Source organism: Chrysemys picta, chromosome 7 (assembly GCF_011386835.1).
Source record: "Chrysemys picta bellii isolate R12L10 chromosome 7, ASM1138683v2, whole genome shotgun sequence".
Lineage (NCBI taxonomy): Eukaryota > Metazoa > Chordata > Testudines > Emydidae > Chrysemys > Chrysemys picta.
This window is the reverse complement of record NC_088797.1, coordinates 21,134,357-21,158,198: the sequence shown is the minus strand read 5'-3', so window position 1 is coordinate 21,158,198 and position 23,842 is coordinate 21,134,357. Positions and strand designations below refer to the sequence as shown.

Sequence of the window (23,842 nt, the reverse complement as noted above, 5' to 3'; positions counted from 1 at the left end):
CTATCAGACTCCCTATCCATTATGTACCAACTTAAAAATGATTTCACAAGTTTTGCCTGACCACAGGAGTGTTTTTTACAGGACTTGGCTGTTTTAATATTTGTTTTTATATAAGGGGCTTTGACTGTAAAGAGGTCAAACACACGTCTTGTATACAAGCTACTTTCTTCAATCCATATGCAGGATTTGTCCATTTCCCCTTACTTTCACTCTCCCTCAGGCCCAATCTTTTTAATGAATCACAGCGACCACACACAAAGACTGCGCTGTTAGAATCTGTCCTGTAGATGGCAGCTTCTCCCAATTTTCTCACTCTATGGGATTCATAAACGAGATATCTTTACAGCTCACTATTTACAGGGTCTTTTAGACATCATCTGCATCTAGATATCTAGGGGTAACGTTGCAGCTTGGCAATCTGTAGCAGCAATGAGATAATTTTGCAGTTGGTTCCTAAAAAGAAAAGAAAAAAAAGCAGAAATGGTGTGGGTGTTAAATGTGTAGCCACTTCCCTGGGTGGAAAGTAGGCAGCTACAGATGGTGCCTAAAAAGCAAAGGCCCAGTCACCTGAACATTTACCCCTTATTGTTCTTTATTCTTTTTTATGTATCTCCTTTTTTTAACCAAAGCCCCATTATTCCTATTTTACAGATGGGAAGCTAGAGGAACACAGAAGATCAGTGATGAGTTTGCACAAGGAATAAGTGTCACAGACAGGAAAAGCGCCCAGGGGTCCATCCTCTCTGGTTCAAACCACTAGAGCCCATTCCCTTCGCAGAGCTGGGACTAGAGAATTCACAAGCCCTAAGGATAGAAGCTACAATATTTTCAGGTGAAGGCACTACCCAACCTAGAGAAGCTTTCTGCGCATGCTCTCCCTTCTTGGGCTGTCCCAAGTTTTTCTAGCGGGAGAGGCGGGGCTGATGTTGGACTCTCCCTCCTAGGCTCAGTCTATTGGTCAGTATATGGAAGGCGTAGGTTAACGCACTCCCCGGCCTCATCCCGAGTAGACTCGTCCAGCCTCCTCCTCCCCCCGCCCTCTCCGGAAGGAAAGAGGCGGGGCTAAGGGGCAATTAAGCACCGGCTTCTGCGCGGGTCGCCTGGTGTGAGTAGAGCGCGCGCGCGCTGTTGCCTCTCAGTCCCCCTCCTGCTGCCATGCCGCCCCCGGGCCAGGTCCGGCTGCCGGACTGGGATGCGCTGCGGCTCCGCGTCCGGACTCTGATCGGCTCCCACCGGGTCGCGATCTTCAGCAAGAGCTACTGCCCCTACTGCAACAAGGTATGGCCCGGGGTGGGGGGGCGCCCGGGGTGGGCCTTGCCGCCCAGCCCGCGCACACGAGCCGCGGCAGGAGGCCTCCCGCCGGCTGCGCCCGGCAGCTGCCCCTGAGGGGGGGTCGCTCTCTGCCGCTCGGGCCCGGGGGGGCCCTAACCGCCAGTTCTGGGGCGGGCAGAGCCGGCCGCGGGGGGCGGGCGGGTCCCTCCGTGCGACCTGAGGCGGGTTCTAGGCCCGGTGCAGCGGGCTGGGGTGAGGGTTTGCGCTGAGCTCCCCACGCCTTTCCCGGAGTGTGGCCGGGAGATTGGCGGCAAATGTCTATCTCTGAGGGCAGGTATTCGTCACAGGCTGCCATTCACACAGCGCCCGCTGTCCGGAGCGCCGAGCCAGCGCTGCGAACCGGCGCCGCGCCAGCTCCAGACGGGAGTTCGCGCGTCTTGCGTTAGCTGAGCCCAAATGGGCGGAAGTGAGCAAATGCCCCCCCATGCACTAGTTCGTGTGTTACGCCGATCTTAAAGCCACTGTTCAAGGCCATCAGGTTTGTGGGTTTGGGGGGGGGGGGGGGTTGGTTGTGTTCCTCAGATTTTCAAGCAGAGGGCATCTCTTTAGTAACCAATCTGGGTGAAGCTAAACTCTCACCTCTGGCACCGAGCTTGAACTTCCCATCACCTTTGAGCTGTTGGAAAGGCTGACTTGTCACTGACTTGCTTTTATGTTGTTGAATGGCAATTCTGTATTATGTCGATACTGTCATCCGTGTTTATAATAATCAAAAAAGTTGCTGAGCATTGCAGTGGTCAGAAAAGGATTTTGATTATGGTAATACTTACCCTGTCTTTCTAGGTCTAGTCTGCTTAGCTAGCTGACAAAGCTAAGCTTGAACTGGATAACCAAAGTAGCTTAAACAACAAAACTGCAAGGCCTTCCCTATGCATCGTAAACTGTCAAATTCTAACTGCAGAAACTTGGTGCAGATTTATGCACATCTTGATTGATTCTCAAATACTTATTGAATTGACACTTAAGTTTTTAAAATGTTTCACTTTTATGTGTTGATGGAGCTATGGAGGAAAAGCAAAGTTGGAATATTAGGCTGTAACTTCTAGTGGCATTTTTCTAACTGTGTTTTACATTGAAATTGGTTCCTTGGTAGTCGTTCCTGTGGTTTCATACTCTGAACTCTGATCCATGCGTGTAAATGGGGTGATACAATGGAGTCTTGTAATATTACTGTAGAAAGAATCCCAATTATCATGTTTTCGTTCCAGTTGACATAAAATTACGTTTAGACCATAATTCAGGTCCAAGGAAAAATGTCAGAAATGTAATAGGTACTTCAGATAAAAACATCATCTTGGGTCCTGAAAATATCATCTGTTGCTAAGCCTTATTTAGACTTTACAAAATATTTCTAATAGTCTATTTACAGAATTTTGAGAAAGTGAAGTGATAATAGGGTGGTAGATGAAATCTCTCTCTCTCTCTCTCTCTCTCTCTCTCTCTATCTAAGTTGTTCTAGAGAGGATTCTTTTTGTTGGTGAGTCTGTATTGGAAATACCCACTAAGGCCTGCTCTACACTGGGCGGGGGGATTGACCTAAGATACACAGCTTCAGCTACGAGAATAGCATAGCTGAAGTCGACGTATCTTCGCTCGACTTGCCTCACGGGGCAGAGTCGACTACCGCTGCTCCCCTGTCAACTCCACTTTCGCCTTCCACGTGGTGGAGTACAGGAGTCCACGGCAGAGCGATCGGGGATCGATTTATCGTGTCTACACTAGACGCAATAAATCGATCCCTGATAGTTCGATCGCTACCTGCCAATCCGGCGGGTAGTGTAGATGTACCCTAAGAGAGGAATCCAACAATTGGTGCTCATCTGCTTCGCTTCGTACTACTTAGCAGTTCTGTTTGGTCTATCAACAGTTGCAATACTAGTTATGCAGTATTGGCAGCCTTTTTTAGCAATGTATTGGAGTCCAGTTAGATGGTGGTGTCATCTTTTTTTTTTTTTTTTTAAGACTCTCTTTTCTATCTTAGCACTTCACCTGTTGCTTGTGCTGCAAGAACTATTTCAGTTGAGGGGAAATGGTTACAAATCAGGGCTGAGATTAATCACACTTAATTCATGTGATTAAAAATATTAATCACAATTAACTTTTTTGAGTTAATCGTGATTAAGCAGTTTTAATCGCACTGTTAAACAATAGAATACCAATTGAAATTTATTACATATTTTTGGGAGTTTTTCTACATTTTCCAATATATCGATTTCAATTACGACACAGGATACAAAGTGTAGAGTGCTTACTTTATATTATTTTGATTACAAATATTTGCACTGTAAAAATAAGCAAAAGAAATAGTATTTTTCAATTCACCTCATACAAGTTCTGTAGCGCAATCTCTTTATCGTGAAAATGCAATTTACAAATGTAGATTGTTGTTGTTACATAACTGCACTCAAAAACAAAACGTAAAACTTCAGCGCCTACATGTCCACTCAGTCCTACTTCTTGCTCAGACAAACAAGTTTGTTTACATTTGCAAGAGATAATGCTGCCCACTTCTCATTTACAATGCCTGTTCTCATTTTCAGGTGACATTCGCATGGCACTTTTTTAGCTGGCATTGCAAAGTATTTACGTGCCAGATATGCTAAACATTCGTATGCCCCTTCATGTTTTGGCCAACATTCCAGAGGACATGCTTCCATGCTGATGCTTATTTTAAAAAAAAAAAAAAAAAATTAAATTTGTGACTGTCTCCTGCTCTGTTTTACCCATGTTCTGTCATATATTTCATGTTATAGCCGTCTCGGATGATGACCCAGCACATGTTGTTAAGAACATTTCTACTGCAGATTTGACAAAACACAAAGAAGGTTCCAATGTGAGATTTCTAAAGATGGCTACAGCACTCGACCCAAGGTTTAAGAACCTGAACTGCCTTCCAAAATCTGAGTGGAACAAGGTGTGGAGCATGCTTTCAGAAGTCTTAAAAGAGCAACACTCTGATGCAAAAAACTACAGAGCCCAAACCACCAAAAAAAGAAAATCAAGCTTCTGCTGGTGGCATACAACTCAAATGATGAAAATGAACATGCATCGGTCTGCACTGCTTTGAATTGTTCTTGAGCAGAACCTGTCATCAGCATGGATGCATGTCCTCTGGAAACAAAACTTGATTGGCTAAAGAAGACGTAAGACTTAGTGGACTTGTCGGCTCTAAAGTTTTGCATTGTTGTTTTTGAGTGCAGTTTACTTTTTTTATATATAATTCAACTTTCATTATAAAGGGATTGCACTACAGTACTTGTGTGAGGTGAATTGAAAAAATGCTATCTCGTGTTTTACAGTGCAAATATTGTTGTAACTGAAATCAATATATTTGAAAATGTAGAAGACATCCAAACATATTTAAATAAATGGTATTCTCTCATTGTTTAACAGCACAACTAAGCACATGACTAATTGCGATTAATTTTTTTAATTGCTTGACAGCCCTACTACAAATCTGTGTGGAGTCCATCTAGAACTCTGTTGCTGATTAGTGTTCGTTCCTGCTGCTGCTGAGGCAGAGCTTCTCTTGTAGGTAGGGCTTTTGGCTCCATGGAAACAGCCAGCTCTTGGGAGCGCTATATTTACTGTCCCCGAGAGAGGAAGGGCAAGTATTGCTGCAGGTAGGCTGGGGAGCAATGTTGACTCTGAGCTTAGTGGGGGAAGAGAAGGAACTGGATGGAGCTGGATTAAGGGACAGGTGGTAAATCTGGAGCAAGGAAAGATGCTTGAGGAAATTATTTAGTGAAATAAGGGTCCCTAGTGTGTCTGTCTCTCTCTTTCCCCTTCTTCCCCTGCCCAAGAGGAAGCGGGTGGAGAGAGTATGTCAAAAGAGAACAAATGAGGTCAAGAAAAGGCATCTTCTAAAAGCCAAAGGGAAAACAGGAGATTAGATAGGAGCAGGAATAAGAAACCATGACCCTTTGCAGGGGAAAATCCTTAATGGTAAGATGAGAAGGAAGGTGGTAGACCAGGGGTAGGCAACCTATGGCACATGTGCCAAAGGCGGCACGCGAGCTGATTTTTCAGAGGCACTCACACTGCCCGGGTCCTGGCCACCAGTCCAGGGGGCTCTGCATTTTAATTTAATTTTAAATGAAGCTTCTTAAACATTTAAAAAACCTTATTTACTTTACATACAACAATAGTTTAGTTATATATTATAGACTTATAGAAAGAGACCTTCTAAAAACATTAATGTATTACTGGCCACACAAAACCTTAAATCAGAGTGAATAAATGAAGACTCGGCGCACCACTTCTGAAAGGTTGCCGACCCCTGTGGTAGACAGTGCATGAATGGAGTTGTTAGAATTTGACTTTCTTGCAGGTACTGCCAGTCAGGAATAACTTGCATGTATTTTAAATTCTTGCCACCATGGAGAAATTGATTCTGGATGAGATGGAAAAACTTATAAATGCTAGCAGTCTCTACACTGACATGTAGAAGCAACTTGATACACAGAATAACCACAAATTCACATGACTGCTGATTATACTAGTCTTATGATATGCCCTCAGATAGTATATTATGCATCCATAAAAATGCATAATGACCTGTCAGGTCAGCTCAATTTAGATTGTTACAGAATGCTAATTGACTTATGAAACAGCAGACCTGGGACGCTGCTTAGTAGCTAACCTAACTCCACCTTGTGGGGTTTAAAGTAGCTAAACAGGTTGAAGTAATGAGAGCAAATGCTGCCAGGAAAAGTTTTTAAAAGTGCATTGTCATAGTGCCTTTGTACCAAGTTACTTTCCATAGGAAACTTAGTGTTAGGTAACTCACTAGTAATGTTTGTCCCCTAGCTGTTTGCTTCCTTTGTAAGAACTGTAAGGGATTTCTTGTCTGTGTACAAATGCACCAGTTGAATTCAAGTGTGATGCATATTTGTGTGCTACAAATCAATATACAGACTGCAAATGTCTTCTTTCTATACAGTTTAGTTAGATCTTGAAGGAAAAGTACCCTATGGCTGAGAATAAAGATGGCAGGGTTAGAAAGTCTTAAAATCTAAAATGTTAAAGGACAAATATATACCCTCCCTTCTCCAGTGTACCTATTCTAAAACTCTTATGTTCTTGCCTCTCTCCTAAAGAACTGTTTTTGCTATGCTTTAGATGTAGAGCAGTTCCGTGGTGCCTTGTGCTGCTGCCACACTTGAAGTGTTTGTTCTACAGTAGAACCTCAGAGTTATGAACTGACCAGTCAACCACATACCTCATTCGGAACTGGTAGTACTCAATCAGGCAGCAGCAGAGACCAAAAAAAAGCAAGTACAGTACTGTGTTAAATGTAAACTACTTTAAAAAAAAAAAGCAGCATTTTTCTTCTGCATAGTAAAGTTTCAAGGCTGTATTGACTCAATGTTCACTTGTAAACTTTTTAAAGAACAACCATTACATTTTGTTCAAAGTTACGAACATTTCAGAGTTACAAACAACCTCCATTCCTGAGGTGATCGTAACGCTGAGGTTCTACTGTGTTTATTTCATGAAAAAGGTGTCTGTCTAACTCACTGGCTTCCCCGAAAGTCCTCTACCCCATAAATATTAGTCCCATCAAGCTCCACTTTTCCAAAAGTATATATAAACAGCCCTTTCAGGGTGCCCAAATACTCATGCTCTTTTGGAACCAATGTAACAAAATTGAGAGCTCCTCATAGAGAAATCTGCCCTCATACTCTTTCTTAAATCAAGGGTATCTGCTCCCTAATTGCCTCTCCCCATCTTCCCTTCCTGGCAGTCAGAAGTGTAAGGTTGCAACGGGCATGGGATTGCATTCTTGACCATCTTGGCTAATAGCCATTTATTCACTGAACCCAGTTATACTTTTGGCCATCAACATCCATGGCAATGAGTTCCACAGTTTAACTTCCCATTGTGTGGCAAAAGTACTTCCCCTTGTTTGTATTAAACCTGATGCCTATTTTTTTTTTAATTGCCTCTCCTTTGTTCCCTACTGTCATTGTTATGGTCTCTCAATAAGGTAGCTTCCTAGCCATGTAGGAGTTTATAGGCCAAAAACAGGAATCTTCCGTTCTTCTTTTAAAAGAAAAATAATTAAAAAGTGCAGCCAGAGATCATAGCCAAGTGAGAGATTACTTACAAAGGAGGCTGCGGTGTTTTGCACTATCTTGTGTTTTCTGGGTAGACTTAAGTTGGAGACCCATGTAGAGCACACTGCAGTTGTTGTATCTGGAGATGATAAAGGTCTGGATCATAGTAGCAAGAGCCTCATCTTAAAACTGGTTGCTTCTTTATCTAAAAGACAGGTTTTTTACTTTCTAACCACATGCAAAAAATGTCCCTCATCCCTGAATCTGTTGTCATCCCATAATAGCTGGGGATCCAGCAGTAAATCGCAGCTTGGAAATTCTAGTATAAATGACTGAATAGGTCCTCAAGGTCAGTAGGAGTGATTTTTGCAATCCCCAACCCATCAGCATCATATTAATCTTATCTGGATTTGAGCTTCAGTCAGATAGCTGTCAACCATGCTCCAATCTGTCCCAAAGACCAGATCAAGCATTCAGTAGCACTGGCAGGATTAGGTGAGATCATGTTGTCATCAGCCTTCTGAAAGAACTGTAGTCCATGCCTCCTCACTAACCTTCCTAACAATCCCATGTGCAAGTTGGAACAAGAGGAAAGAGCTAAAACCCCAATAACAGTGCCTTCAGGAAGGAAGAGCAACCACTCTGTAACACCTTCCAGGAATGCACAGTGAAGAAAGGACTAAGCCACCCAAGAACAGCACTATCCTGTCCTGCTGCAGGCAAAGCAATTGTATATAAAATAGCTGATAGAGCTTACAGTATTGGTATGGGTACCTCGTCTTTATCTCTGAAAGATGATCAGTCAGTGACATTAAGAATGCTCTTTGGAGAGTTGTTGTAGTTGTGTTGGTTCCAGGATATTAGAGAGTCAAGGAAGGTGAGGTAATAACTTTTACTGGACAGACTTCTGTTGGTGAAAGGAGCAAGTTTTGAGCTTAACAACTGCAATATAATTGCATAAAAGAGAGCCTCAAATCTTATGAGGAAATTCAGAGGGAGTCATGCATCTTTTGCAAGAATTTACATTTTTCATGAGATCTCAATCACCTTGTGTGTAATATCTCTTTTATTGGACAAACTTCTGTTGGTGGAAGAGACAAGCTGTGAACAGCCTTGTTCTATAAAAATCTCTGGTGCTGACCTAATTTGATCTTTGGTCTTTTATTTTTGTATAATCCTGTTGATTGCTTTATTGAAATTAATGTACACAGAATTCTCTAAAAGGCAAACTTTTGTTTAGTATGAGTAAGTGACAAGCATCAGCTTTTCAATAGCTTATTTTGTATTTTAAATGACCCAATAGGCGCTATGTTGTATCCATACTTGATCTAGCAACTTGGTAAACTTAAGTATCTAATTTTGTTTGCACTAGTTGTCCCTTCAAAGTCTAACATCTTGCTTTGTAGCATTAATGTTATGTAAGTACCTTGCATTAGTAACACTATTTTAACCTTGCAAACTACCACTATTCTCAATTATAAAACTGAAGAAACAGTCTGTTATCTTAACTGATCATTAGGAATGCTGATTATTTCCTCAAACTATTTTAATTTCTCTATAATATTAATTTTTGGTGTCAGGTTAATTGGCAAATATTCCTTGACCAGAGGAGTGGGGAGACTAGTAGGGTAAATACCTCTCAAGTGTCCTGCATTGTGCAGGACATGCCGCATCTGGCCCCGATTTTTAAAGTTGTCCCGCTTTGCCGTTGCAAAGTCCCTGTTCAGTGCTCAGCAAGTCTTCCTGGTTGCGAGCTGCACATCTTAGTGCTTGACATCATGTCTCCCACTTGCAAGCAAGTTTAGCAGCACTGGCCACTTATGAAAGTAAACAGCTATAGCTTTCTACATAAAGTATGATTTTTTTTTTTAGTATACAATCACTGGTTAGTTTCATTATAAGAAGTTCCTGGCTAATTGCATGCTATTTTTAAAAAATATTTTAAAAATAAAACTGTTCAGTAAAGAAAATTTGATGTCTCTCATTTTGAGGGTCACTATTGTTCATTTCCAAGTCTGAAGATTGAGAGAGATGGTAAACTTGTGTTCCTAATCCTGGTGTGGGTTGTCACCCATGGATCTAGTAATTTTCTATGCGGCTAAATGGTGGAAGTACAACTTCTTTAGATTTCAACCTAATTTCGCTATTTAATAGCTTCCTCAATAAACTATCCCATCTCCAAAGACTCTTTGGCCTTATGTGTAGATCTGTTTACTAAATAAATGGCCATTGGGTTTTCTATCCTTGACCTCTACATCTACTTCTTGAGGTAGCCGCTTTGATGTCTTGGTCTGGTTACTTCTGACACAATATAAGGGGGTAAAAAGACAATCTGCTACTAAGCTTTTTGTAGATGAAGTTCTCCCATCTCCTTCAGGAGAAGCATGGGGTTGGATACCAAAGTCTGAATCCTGTTGATTACCTAAACATACTTCTACACCGAAAATGAAGATGGGATTGTAGCGCAGGTATTGCTTTAATCTAGTAGTGCAGCCATAACTTCATTGTAGGCGAACCATCTCAGGAAGCTTGCCAGGGACCCTGAGTGTGAAGTGCAGGCTGACATGGCTTTGCTGCTATTGTTAACCACAATAGCTAGATTGAAGCTAGGACAGACATGCCAACTTGCACTAGTCACACCATCGTTTGTAGTATGAATATACCCCCTGTGATGAGTCACATGCAACTGCAAAGGGGCTGCTTCTGAAAATTAACTTGGAAGTAATGACTTAGTATCTGCATCACTTACAACTGTTTTAAGACACTATCTCTGTAATCATGTTCAATAGCAGATCTTGGTCCTAAACTACATCTAAATATCAAACCTTTGACTTGTGAAAATGCAGTGCCCTTGTGTTCACAATAGCAGATATCAAATGAAACTACTCTGTTTTGTTACAGGTGAAAGAACTTTTTCATTCTATGGGAGTAGACTACTATGCTTTGGAACTTGATTTAACTGGTAAGTAAAAATGACAGCTTGTGTTGAGATACATGATATATATTTCATCCAACTTAATCCACTCTTTTTCCTATAAACTGTCTTGTACTGATCAGAGACACTAATTCTGTCTTGAATGATGCCTCGTGTGGTGCAAAGTTACAACAGCATTTAAAATAGATGCTAAACTCTTATCACAAGGCACTTTTTATTTAAAAACAAAAACAAAAAACCTGATTTATTTAATCAGAAGTTTGATGGAGGTGTCAGGAAATTACCCACTGTTCTGTCTTGCAGGAAAAGTCAATCTTTCCCCTAAGTTACTTTTTTGTGTGTGTGTGTGTTCCCAGATGAATTGTTAATGTTTTACTTGAGTTAGAAGTGACCTTTATGAAGAAGCTTGCTGAGTCATTGATGGGGGGGAAAAAAGACTAAACTCCATTACTCAGGCTGTAGCCAGTGCCAACTTTTATTAAAGCCAGGAGTTCTGAGGTTACATTACAGTCTTATGTTAAAATTACTTTTAAATTCTTGAGAAAACAGTTAAGGGGTTTTACTGGGCATTAATTAGTTGTAAAGATGACTGACTCATCTGGAATATATTTAGAAACTTCAGTGGTCCTATATTTTGATCTTAAAATTTTGCTACTTATACTTTTTACCAATTTAATACTTCATAACCTTCCAAAAATAACATTGTGTTTGAATAGTTTGAAAGTATGTACTAACTGACTTTCATTGAAGTTTCCCTTTTTGGTTTAGCATTCTTTCCATACTAGAGAGATTCCTGCACAGTAAAGGGATCCTAATCTGACATAGGGAACTGTAACATGCATATGGATTTGCTGAGTCCATCTTACGTTTTGGGATGGTGATTGTGTGTTAAGGCTCTCTAATAATTAAGACTGCTTAATTTTCACCTTCTGAGAGTATTGGCACTGTCTCTGAGTGGGGTTAAATAAAACTAAAAAAGTGCATTTGAATATTCCCACAGTTAATGCCACACATCTTCTGTACTGACTGGACTATATTTAGATTTCATAAAACCACCAATGGGGTGAACAAGTTCCAAAGCCCAGGGGGCCTAATGAAGAACACCCTGCCAGCAGTGGGGGGGGGGGGGGGGTGTTTGTGTATTTTTTTTAAATTGAGTTAGCTCAAATGCATCCACTGATATTGACTGTGGCAATATACATAGGCAGGGAGGTAGTCTCTCTCAGATAGGCAGGTCCAAGCAATGTATGGCTTTACCTTCTAAACTCTGACTTAAACACCACCTGCAAACCATCTCACATTTAGGTTTGTGAAGCTTCAATTCATTCCAGCTATCTAGACACATACTCTTGTGGGGAGGTACAACTTTTGAAAACTCTTCTTTTGTTTCAAAGCTTGTGCGTTTGAAGAATGTCTACAAACGTGCCATGTCTGAAACAAATACGTTGATTTTATGGAGGGCTTGTGATGTGCAGTGGTTTGGTTTTTTTTATCCTTAGATGATGGACCCAATATTCAGCAAGTATTAGTAGAAGTGACTAGCCAGAGGACTGTGCCCAATGTGTTTGTGAATGGAGCACACATAGGTGGATATGATAAAACTTTTCAGGTAATCTTGTTTTTCTTGTGTTTGAAATGAGCTGTGGCTAGAAATGAACTGATTAGGTAACTTATCTCAGTTTTTAAATACAGTCTAATCACTTGATACCTCTGTTGCAATCACTGGTTGCAACCTGTAACCAGTTTCTTGGAAGTAGCCCTTTAATATGCCACTGGTTGTAAAATATGCTAGTGAACTAACTTAATGCATACTTATTCCAGTCCCATAATGTCAAGAAGGAAACAAAATAAAAAAAATTCAGTATTAAAAGGAGAGACAGTTGTTCCATCCTGCTACAACCTTTTTTAATTCCTGCCTTCTTGATGTTGTATACAATGGGTAGAATTACGAATGGAGTGAGCAACGGGTCATCAGTGATTTCTTGACTTGGTTTTTTTGCTACATAGCTTTTGCCGTGTGACTTAAACATAACGTTAGAAGCAGAAAATGAGAATATAGTCCTGTGAAAGGTTCTATAATTGTGAACTTTTAAGTATCCTGTGAGGACTCTCTTTCTAGCCCCCAGATTTGAAAAACTGTATGCTAGTGATCCTCTTTAATAAGGAATCCAAAATTAGGGTAGCAGCATCAGACATGATGACCTAGGTCATGAAAAAGCTGTGTAATTCACACTTAAACATACAGCTATGTGAGTAACCCATATGTTCGTTACAGGCTTACCAAAGTGGCTCACTGCAGAAAGTGCTAGGGAATTGCATAGATGATGCAGAAGTTTATGATTTCGATCTTATTGTTGTTGGTGGTGGCTCTGGCGGACTTGCATGTTCCAAGGTATGCACTCGGGTTTGCACTTGTACACTGAATTTTGCCTCTATATCAACTATATATGTAAGATTTCTCCTGAAACTCTCTTGTTCTGTGCACCTGTCATTCTAATGCAATATCATTTACATTTCAATGAGTCTTCCCATTCATTTGAAATTTAATGGGCTGAACACTGATGTAATTGTAGTGTAACATGCACTCCTTCATGAGCTCATAGTTCAGAACTTGGGGCCAGAATCTTTCCCATAGTATAGTCACTTTTTGCATTAGTCTTTTTCAGCTTTGTCAACTTGCTCCTGGACCAGCAAGAGTAAGGAACCTAGGGAAAAAGCAGCCTTTGTTTTTGGTAGCTTGTTCAGAAGGGTTGAAGGTTAAAAATATTGATACCTCTTTTGGCCGGGCAGTGGAGGACGGGGGGATGACAAACGTGCATAATATTCCCTTTAGATAATTACTGTTGACAGTGCAGGCTGTTGTATAGGGTTGATATTTCTTCTCCAGGTGTGATGCATATCTTCAGATGGTTGGAAGTGAAAATCAGGCTGCTCTGCTCCTCTGCAGCTTTTGATCGAGTTAGGTGCTGTCATAGATTTTCAGGGTCTGGTCTATGCCCTAGCCTGTAACCAGTCTCTTGGAAGTAGCCCTTTAGTGTGCCAGACCCAAAGGATCCACATAGTTCCATAGGGAAAGGCCCACAGCCTCCATGATTCCGAAGCTGGTACCTGTAGGCCTAGTTACCTGTGGCTCCCTGCAGGAAGTCCAGCCAAGCCAGACTCCTATGGGAGACTTGTTCCTACCCCTTCAGAGCATAAAGTATCTGCAGAAACAGTAAGAAGCCTTTTAAAAATAAGATACCAATTTTAATAACCTGGAATACAGAATCTAAAAGACTTTAGATTAGCGTGAGAGGCAGGCTTAGGATATGATTCCTGTTGGTGGGAGCTAGGGCTCTGCCAGGTCCTGCTCCCCTGAGCTTATCCTGACCTTCTGTCCCCTTTTGTTCTTGGAGCATGTCTACATGTACAGCGGTGCAGCTGTGCCAATGCAGCCGCGTTGCTGCAGTGCAGTGAAGACACTCTATGCTGACAGGAGAGAGCTTTCCCTTCCGCATAATAAAACCACCTCCATGAACAGCAGAAGCTATGGCTCTCCCATCAACATAATGGTGTGCATATGAGCGCTTATGTCGCTGTAACTTATGTTGCTCAGAGGGGTGGTTTATTTGCACCCCTAAGGCCAGGTCTACACCACCCCCCTAATTCGAACTAAGGTACGCAACTTCAGCTACGTGAATAACGTAGCTGAAGTTCGAAGTACCTTAGTTCGAACTTACCTTGGTCCACACTCGGCAGGCAGGCTCCCCCGTCGACTCCGCGGTACTCCTCTCGCCGAGCTGGAGTACCGCAGTCGACGGCGAGCACTTCCGGGTTCGACTTATCGCGTCCAGACTAGACGCGATAAGTCGAACCCAGAAGTTCGATTGCCAGCCGCCGAACTAGCGGGTAAGTGTAGCCAAGGCCTAAGTGACTTAAATTATGCTGACAAACTGTAGTGTAGACATATTGTTAGTCTCCAGGTACTTCTGTGTCTGTGTATCCTGCTCTATCAAACATCTGATACCTTCACACTTTATTCTTCAGCTCAGGGCCTTTGCTGTGCTTACCTGCAGAGAGGTGGGAGGGGGGGGCGGGGGGAAATCTCCTCCTCTTGGCTGTAGGTTGCTAGGTGTGATTGTCCCAGCCATTGAGGTTTTCACTGTTTCTTCCAAATCTTTCGTTCACATGCATAGGCTGTATTCAGTTTATTAATTATTCTCGTCTCCTACCAGGCAGCCGCATGAGTCTAACAGAGTTTCTTCCCTTTGCATAGTAGTACAAAGCACAGGGAAACTGAGGTGCACATGAACATCATAAAAGTATTACCAAAATTCCCAAACTTATCACAAGCACTGATGGCATTACTGAGAGAAGGATAAGTGATACTGAGACTGTCATCAGAAATGCCTTCCGTCTGACAAGCACATTGGAGGACATGCTTAAATGAACAGGGAAAGCTTTTAGCATCAAAAAGTAATGAGAAGTTCAGCAGTTCATATCTGACTTCCTTTTTTTAATACAGGAAGCTGCTGCCTTAGGAAAAAAGGTCATGGTGCTGGACTATGTTGTACCAACACCTTCGGGTACTTCATGGGGTAAGGTTCTTTTAATGGTCCTAGCCTCAAATCACAATATATATGCATAGATTAAAATGCTGGTGTCAAGCATTGCTTGAATTATTTCGTTTCAAGGTTTTGCCTTCTTATAGTATGCTGGTTGTATGGACATGAGGCTGTGATTCTACAACATAAATGATGGAGGAAATAAACCTCACTCAACCTGCCTGTTCTTCTAGATAGATTTTTCTACCAAGCCTGCATTTCACTATTTACTTCAATTTCTTAACAACTCTTGGATTTCACATTCCCACTAAATTCTTTGCTACATAATCATCCCTATTTAAATCTTAAATATTTTAATCCCTTATAGGGAAGCTGATCTTTATAAAGCACATTTTGAGCTCCTGAGATGAAAATGTTAGTTTGAATTGGCTTCACACGTGAGAGAGTAGCTGAATTACAGTATCATCTCTTATTATTTTAGCTGAAGTACTTAGCACTGTGATACATTCAGTATTTCATAGGCCCAAAGGGACCATATTTCTACAGTTACAAGCACCTCAAAAATGGATGCTTTTTCCTGTGGTCTCAGGAATTATTCACTTTCCCTTGACCCTGCTTTTTGCTGTTTTGACACTTTTGATCCTGGCTCCTATAGAAGAGATCAGTGCTCATCCTTTCCATAAGTAAACTATGTTGTGTGGAGAATCTTTGTTCAGATAGCTGGGACAACCTGCCAACACCATCCCTCATTTTTGTCCTCCAGGAGCTCCAATACTATTACTCAGAAGTGTTATTCTCTCTTTCTGAAGAAAGCACGTGTTGAATTTCTTACAATCACTCGTAAGAGGAATGTTTGCCTTCATTTCTTTTTCAAAATTTAGCTCTGTCTCTAACTCCATAGAATAGGCGTGGTTAACACTGCAGACTGTGGTCTCTTGCATTTCTTAGGTATCCTGAAAGTGTCATTCTGTTCTATTAGTCCAAAACTATTTTATCTATGTGAATGTGTTGGGCCTATGCTTAAAGCTTTACTTATGTAGCCTTCTTGGTATCGGAGTTAGTTAAAATGTTATTGCTTAAGTAAAAATTGTTACTTTGTCAACCGTGTCCAATTACATACTGCATCGTAAGGTATGTAGTTGTAATGGAAGTTCTCCATCCATTGCTTGCATATGTACAGAAATTAATACTAATGGATGGATAGACCGTGGAATACATAAAGCATGTCATAAAAAGCAGAAGTGCACATATTAAGTTAATGCTGGTGGTAATATTTAAATAAACTTTCTTTCTTTCCATCACAGGACTTGGTGGCACTTGTGTAAATGTAGGTTGTATTCCTAAGAAACTGATGCATCAAGCTGCGCTTCTGGGACAGGCACTTCAAGATTCAAGGAAATTTGGCTGGGAGTATGATGAGCAAGGTCAATAACACTGAACACTGGTGGGGGAGGATGCAGATCAGAACTTTTTTGTTTGAGCTTACATAAGAATGCTTTTAGTATAGAAGTGACTAAATAGAATTCAGTTTGCCACTTGTACAACTTTTTCCCTCCCTCTCCCCCAAAATCTCTTTTATGAAGGCACTTAAACCTGTTTGATGCTTCATTCCACCATAATTTGCATAAGCTAGCTTGTTTGGTATCAGAGGGGTAGCCGTGTTAGTCTGAATCTGTAAAAAGCAACAGAGGGTCCTGTGGCACCTTTGAGACTAACAGAAGTATTGGGAGCATAAGCTTTCGTGGGTAAGAACCTCACTTCTTCAGATGCAAGATGTCTTGCATCTGAAGAAGTGAGGTTCTTACCCACGAAAGCTTATGCTCCCAATACTTCTGTTAGTCTCAAAGGTGCCACAGGACCCTCTGTTGCTAGCTTGTTTGGTTACTTACAGATGGGTTTCATAAACCCAGATAACTTTGCAAATAGTGCTAAGAGAGGCAAGCCATTTTTATGTCTGATAGATTTGAAGTATCCCTGGAAAAACTTTTAATATGAGACTTATTACGTGAAATGTGTATTTGTATAGTACTTGGGCTTGTTGATTTAGTGAGGTATTGCTTAACTTGTAGTATTGCCATTTGTTTCAGAGTAGCAGCCGTGTTAGTCTGTATCCGCAAAAAGAACAGGAGTACTTGTGGCACCTTAGAGACTAACAAATTTATTTGAGCATAAGCTTTCGTGGGCTACAGCCCACTTATTTGAGTTATGACTAATTAGCAATTATTTACAATTTACTGCAAGCTTCTATAGATGTTCATGAAGTTAGTGTGTTTATACTTCAGTTTCTTTTTAACTGTAAAGCTTCTTGTTTCTCTTTTAGTTAAACACAACTGGGAGACCATGGTAGAAGCAATTCAGAACTACATTGGCTCTTTAAATTGGGGTTACAGGGTGTCCTTGAGAGAGAAGACTGTGACATATGTCAATGCCTATGCAGAATTTATCGAACCACACAAAATAAAGGTACCTGCTGCGTGTTTAGCTTTGGCTTATTTTCTCTGACCTGTTAAGAATCACTTACCATATATATGTCCTAAAACTGCTCTTTAGTTGAAACCTAGTATGTAAAAGGTTTCAGCTTAATATGATACTTTACTTATCTCACTTAAAGAATTAAATTTACAGGAATAATTTACTGATTTAAGTAGACTTATACTCCAGTAACCACTGTCATAATACTTGCATACTAATACCAGTTATGTAGAAATAATGTGGGGATTTGCAAATAGAGAATCTTGCATAAGTAGAGAGGTAGAGCTTGAGTGTGTAACAAACTGTGACTTGATTCCAAAATTTTAAATGAGAAGCTGTGAAACAAAACGATTAAATTGCCTTAATGTTTGTATATAATTGGTGTTAACGTAAATCTATAGCAATTAAGAATCAGGAGTTTACTTTGTCTTGCATTCAAAATTCCTGGATAGTGTTGATTCAAGTTAAAACTTACTTTCTACTTGTAACTTGCCTCTTGCCTCATAACGTCACTGAAAATTGGATCATAATCTCAGTGAGTAACTATAAATAATAATGCATACTGAGCCAAGAAAGCATTTAAAATTAGTTTGGAAGAGGAATGTTAATTTTAGAAAAACACATAAATAATGGCCTACCAATCAGAAGCTTTTTTTTGTTAAAGCATGGAGGAGGATAGGGGAATTCTCTACATAAAGAGCCATATCCAAAACCTTGCTTGTTCCTCAAGTTCGGATCCCAGCATTCTCATGATATAATGGAGTTGGAATAGTATTCTATGTATTGCCATAGGAATGAAGCCACAAGACAAGTATACACTTAATTTGTACTGCACAGCATGTATTATAGCTGACCATCAGATTGGACCAGGGTTTACCCAGGTCAGGGATGCAGCAGTGAACAAAATTTTATATCATGTAGGTTCACTGGGTACAGCTGCCTGACCCTGATGTAGGTAGTTTGTGTGTAGGCTGGACTAAATCAATTTAAATCCAGAAGGTTACACTGAACGAGGAGTAAAACTACTTGGCTTATTTTTTACCAGTGTTATATTATAGAAGAAATTCAGTTTCCAGCTGTTCATTTAATATAAATTTGGTACTGAGCTGGGCCATCAATACAGGAAAGTAGAGCAGACTTTTTTTAAGCTGCTACATGCAAGAGGACAAATCTGACATTCCTTCTCCCTCAGGTTTGACTCATAGCTTCTCAAACCCCTTTCAGAAAGAGGCATTTTGCAATATGAAGTCCCAAAGACTGACTGCCTTTGAAGTTGAGGGAAACTTTAAAATAAACCAGCCTTTTTCTTCCCACCTGAGGTATCAGCCTGTCTTAAAGCACTTTTCTAGTCTACTCCTACACAAGCCTCAAAATTACTAACAGATTGTTATCCAATCTGTTTTGCCGCTAGCATCAACATTGAACTCTTATTTCAAGTTCTTTAAGAAGCTTTTTCTCCTTATTAAATAACTAATGTAAAACTTAGTTGTAAAATCTAAGTTATTAGCTTGAACCTTCTGAGCCCTGCCCAAGTCAGCTAATCACTTTGTTATTCAATGCAACTAGTGTGGGGGGAGTAGTCTCTAGTGTATTTTCCCCATGTAAACCCATTAACAATGGATGTTACTCTTAAGAAATCCTTTTACTGATCTACGTGGTACCTCTACAATATAATGGCTTTTCGCTTAGATCCATCTGTAATTAACTCATTTCTAAATACTACTGCATTTATCAGCTCCTTGATAAAGTTGAGGGTTTTATTGTGTCATAAGGCCTACTGCCAACAAGTTATTCTTGGCATCTATGAATACAGTAGTTCTGTAATTCTGTGTTTTTGTTTTGTTTTGGTTTTTTTTCCCCTGTATCTCAGGCAACCAACAGGAAAGGACAGGAAACCTTTCACACAGCACAGACATTTGTCCTAGCAACAGGGGAAAGGCCCCGATATTTGGGTATCCCTGGAGATAAGGAATACTGCATTACTAGGTGAGATGAGATGTTAGTCTCAGTTAATAAGACTTATCTTCTGTCTACTTTTGCACATGCAAATTAAATCAGAGCTGAATTGTAAAACAATTAGTGTTTTCTGTGATTCTTCTCAGCGATGATCTCTTCTCCCTGCCTTACTGCCCTGGCAAAACTCTAATTGTGGGTGCCTCCTATGTGGCTCTGGAGTGTGCAGGATTTCTTGCAGGCATTGGTTTGGATGTCACAGTTATGGTGCGCTCCATCCTTCTTCGAGGCTTTGACCAAGAAATGGCAGAGAGAGCAGGTGCCTACATGGAAACTCATGGTGTTAAATTCATCAGGAAATTTGTACCTACTCAGGCAAGTATTTTTGCTTGTTTCTCTTCTTTCTTGCTAAATAACCAGCCTGTAAGGAAAGGATCATGCAGAATACAAGTGTCTTGTGATAAAATGTCTTCCGGGAAAAGAGTTCAGCTCTATAGCAGATAAGCTGAAAATTCTGTATGGCCAAGCTTTTATGTTAAAAGCATTTTATTGCTGAACATTCCGCGAGAGGGGTGGGTGGGTGTGTGTGTGTGTAGTGTGACAATGCAATAAGGCTCTGCTGGTTAAGGTAACTTGACTAGGATTATCAATTCTTCCCTACAGATTGAAAGGTTGGAGGAAGGCATGCCTGGAAGACTAAAAGTGGTAGCACAGTCTACTGAGGGACCAGAAATGGTTGAAGGAGAATATAATACTGTAAGCGATTTTGTACTAAAAATATCCCTGTTATCTGGCACTAAATGATGCCCACAAATATGTATTTGTATCAAAGTACAATGTTATTTGTTAATGATCATTAAAGCTCTTAAACCATTTATACTATTTGGAAAGAAAGAGAAGGAAGTATAATAAGAAATTTGAATAATTTTGGCAACCTGACAGACTTGTCAACATTCCATAGAAAAATAAGACTTCAATATTCAGTCTTGTTGCGACCCCATCCACAGAATTGCTGAAACTTTAACTGTGCTAGTAGGGGGTTGACTGTCTTGTAGACGGTGTCATATGCGATCAGTTGTCTGTTCTCACTATTATTCTAGTGTCAAAGTAACCTTTTTGCTGTTACCGCCTTTTTAGAACTAATTAGGCTTACTACTGACACCTTCACATTTAAGCAACTTTAGGAAATGTGGCTTCAATTGTTCACTTTCAATTTTTCAATGAAAACTAAGCAACAGAATACTCAGAATAACATTGATAGCTTTTTTGTTGTTTTTTTGTAGATTTTGATAGCTATTGGTCGTGATGCCTGTACCAGAAACATTGGTTTAGATAAGATTGGTGTCAAAATCAATGAAAAGTGAGTATCTTTGTCTGACATGTTCACTTCAGGACTGCTCTCAGCTTCTTAACCCATCAGTAACTGATACTGATTTTTGAAATTCCTGCTTATGATACTTGTCAGTTGAGCATGGAGACGTTCAATAGCTTTTTGTCCCAAGAAAGGGAGCATGAGTGTTACCTTTAATGTGATATCCTTCTAAGAAACTTGTGTGTGTGTGTGTGTGTGTGTGTGTGTGTGTGTGTGTGTGTGTGTGTGTGGACACACCTACCTACCTACCCGCAAAACTGGACTTTGAAGCACATATTATGAGGTGGTTGTGTGGTGGGGTGTCGTTTTGTTTTGTTTTTAAATGGTGGTAGTACTACAGGCAACTACTTTCAGTTCAGTTACTCTGATGTAGTCAGTAATGTTTCTGCTTCACTGATCTATAAGTAGGCTTGCCAAGCTTGATATATATATATATATATATATATATTTTATAATTTTGTCAGATAATATCAATGTTTGGTTTTTGAGCATTTTTTAATGTTTGGGTTTTCGAGTTTTTGTTTTGATTTTCAGCTGTGGGGAAATTACCAGGGGTCAGACTGTGGGGAGGTTTAATGACAGTAGAAGTTGAGATTCAAAAATTTAGACTTCTGACCATTAAAAGATGTCAACATCACATGTTAAAATATACAGAATAAATATCCATAAATCAGACTAAGTTCTCAGGCAGCTTTTCTTACTTTGCCTGTCTGTAAACTTTGATCATTGTCAATAGAAGTATATTTTTCATCCATTTGTGTGTGTACAGTTGATTGCTGTTTACGGACATTTACTGATTTAAAAAAAAATCTTAGCCTGCATATGAGTTATTTTAGAAGGAATACCCATTAAACTGAGGCTTTACACTTGCATTTCTTAGAAAGGGCCCTTACAATGCTAAAATGGTTTAATAATCTGCTTGTATAAGGCTGACTTGTGTTTCATTTTTCTGATTGATGAACCTCCTTGAGTTCAGTCTTCTGGTTTAACCAGATTAAGTTAGCATTATGAACAAAAGCAACAGTGCCCCTTGACTAAATAGCTCTTAATACTTCACTTTTCATCTGTGCTGATAGATTAGACTTTTGCTTAGGAGGGAGATGTGTGTTATTTCAGCAAGCTATATAACATTCAAATAGTAGGACAGAGCCTGATTTCTCTCAAATGTCAGTGGTGTTATTCAGATTTACACTTGTGTGCAGAGGTGAAAATCTGGCCCATTAAGTACTGACTGTTTGGCATTGTATGGGAGGAAAAGGCAGTAGTCTGTGGCCCAAGGAGTTTACATTCTAACTAGAGTGGGCATAATACTTTTTTTTTTTTTTCTTCTCTCCTTATGAGCAATGCCTGAAAGTATTCTAGTGTCTCCGTGTAGCAGAATAGGTCTTTAACCTTACTTTCTCAATTCAGTTAGACTACTGATCTACGTTGTTTGTTTGTTTTGTTTTTTTTTTTTTTTCAAAAGGAATGGAAAAATACCTGTAACTGACGAGGAACAAACCAATGTGCCTCATGTTTATGCTATTGGAGATATCTTGGATGGAAAACTTGAACTTACCCCAGTTGCAATTCAGGCAGGCAGGCTTCTAGCTCGCAGGCTTTTTGGGGGTAGCTTTATAAAGGTAAGATCATATTCTATGAAAATATGAATTTTAGTTTCACCATGGTATTTACCTCAGGAGATTAGCAGGTGCTGGCTGAGAGTCTTGGGTCTTGTGCTACTATGACAATGAGTGTTTGTAACCAAATAAGACTTGGTGGTGCAGCTTGCTTTTTTTTTTTTTTTTTTTTTTAAGGGAAGCTTTTTGTGTCTACGCAGGTCATATGAACATGTAAATATAAAGAAAACTGAATTCTTTTAATTTTAGTGTGACTATGTCAATGTACCAACTACAGTGTTTACTCCTTTGGAGTATGGATGTTGTGGATTACCTGAAGAGAGAGCCATTGAAGAATATGGAAAGGAAAACATAGAGGTGAGAAGCTGAAGTCTTCATTTCAAAGCTGCCTGTTTAAATGTGCTATTGTATCTTCTCAAGAAGCTACTAGTCTAAATGAACATTACAAGTATTGAGGAGATCCCTATTTAAACACTTCAGTGTAATCTTACAGCATTATTCAAGGATTTTCTCTGACAGCTGATTATTTCCAAAGCTTGTCTCTCACCAACAGAAGTTGGGCCAATTCAAAGATTTTTCTCTCACACCTGGTGTGTCAAAAATCCAGAAGCATTTGTCTTTAGGTATATAGTTCCATGTGGCTCTTGGAGTGCTGGGAAATCCAGACTGGATGAGGGAAGGTAATTCCAGTGAAGTGAAACAGTGACTGTAAAGTTCTTTAAACCAATGCTCCAAAAAGTTGTTCTTCCCATTTTGTACCACAATCCTTTGCATGCTCACTTTAGGTGATGAGGTCCTGAGACTTCCCCTGTTTTCTGTTTTTGTTCACTCGTATTTGCCCTGTTCCTTTGTGAACTGTTTCACTTCTCCCTGACCAATTCTTTTGCTACTGGCATGGGCTGACACACCTGCTTTAGACTCTGATTTAATCTTTATTCCAGTTCCTTATGTCTCCCTCCTTCTGGCAAGGTTTTCACAAATGTATTTGCAATAGAATTGTTTTTGTAGACTCAACTCTGGAATTTATGCTTGTAATGCCAAATGTTTCTCTCATATTTTTATTTATATATATATATATATATAATCTTAAAACAGGAAGGGACCTCAAGAGGTCATCTAGTCCAGTCTCCTGCACTCACGGCAGGGCTAATTATCTAGACCATGCCTGACAGGTGTTTGTCTAACCTGCTCTTAAAAATCTCCAATGATAGAGATTCTACTGCCTCCCTAGACAATTTTATTCCAGTGCTTAACCACCCTGATAAGAAGTTTTTTCCTAATGCCCAACCTAAACCTCCCTTGCTGCAATTTAAGCCCATTGCTTCTTGTCCTATCCTCAGAGGTTGAGAGACCATTTTTCTTCCTCCTCCTTGTAGCAACCTTTTACAGAAGTTTTCAAGTATGTCCCCTCTCAGTCTTCTCTTTTCCAGACTAACCAAACCCAGTTTTTTCAATCTTCCCTCATAGGTCATGCTTTCTAGACCTTTAATCACTTTTTGTTGCTCTTCCCTGGATTCTCTCCAATTTATCCACATCTTTCCTGAAATGTGGTACCC

General features: G+C 40.1%; 1 protein-coding gene across 2 annotated transcripts in view; it reads left to right on the top strand.

Annotated features, from left to right (window-relative positions):
- The first annotated feature begins 937 nt into the window (after positions 1-937).
- TXNRD3 (thioredoxin reductase 3) overlaps positions 938-23,842 on the top strand; it is a 28,617-nt gene continuing 5,712 nt past the window's right edge. The window contains exons 1-13 of one of the 2 annotated variants that reach the window (XM_005288415.5): positions 938-1,278; positions 10,293-10,353; positions 11,826-11,935; positions 12,602-12,718; positions 14,831-14,903; positions 16,175-16,294; positions 17,191-17,333; positions 19,213-19,328; positions 19,445-19,670; positions 19,959-20,051; positions 20,579-20,655; positions 22,133-22,289; positions 22,536-22,643. In XM_005288415.5, the coding sequence (XP_005288472.1) occupies positions 1,156-1,278; positions 10,293-10,353; positions 11,826-11,935; positions 12,602-12,718; positions 14,831-14,903; positions 16,175-16,294; positions 17,191-17,333; positions 19,213-19,328; positions 19,445-19,670; positions 19,959-20,051; positions 20,579-20,655; positions 22,133-22,289; positions 22,536-22,643 (1,524 nt within the window). In that variant the 5' untranslated portion in view covers positions 938-1,155. Of the gene's footprint in view, positions 1,279-6,431; positions 6,606-10,292; positions 10,354-11,825; positions 11,936-12,601; positions 12,719-14,830; positions 14,904-16,174; positions 16,295-17,190; positions 17,334-19,212; positions 19,329-19,444; positions 19,671-19,958; positions 20,052-20,578; positions 20,656-22,132; positions 22,290-22,535; positions 22,644-23,842 lie in introns of those variants that run through there. The other variant, XM_065550914.1, reaches the window with a different exon arrangement.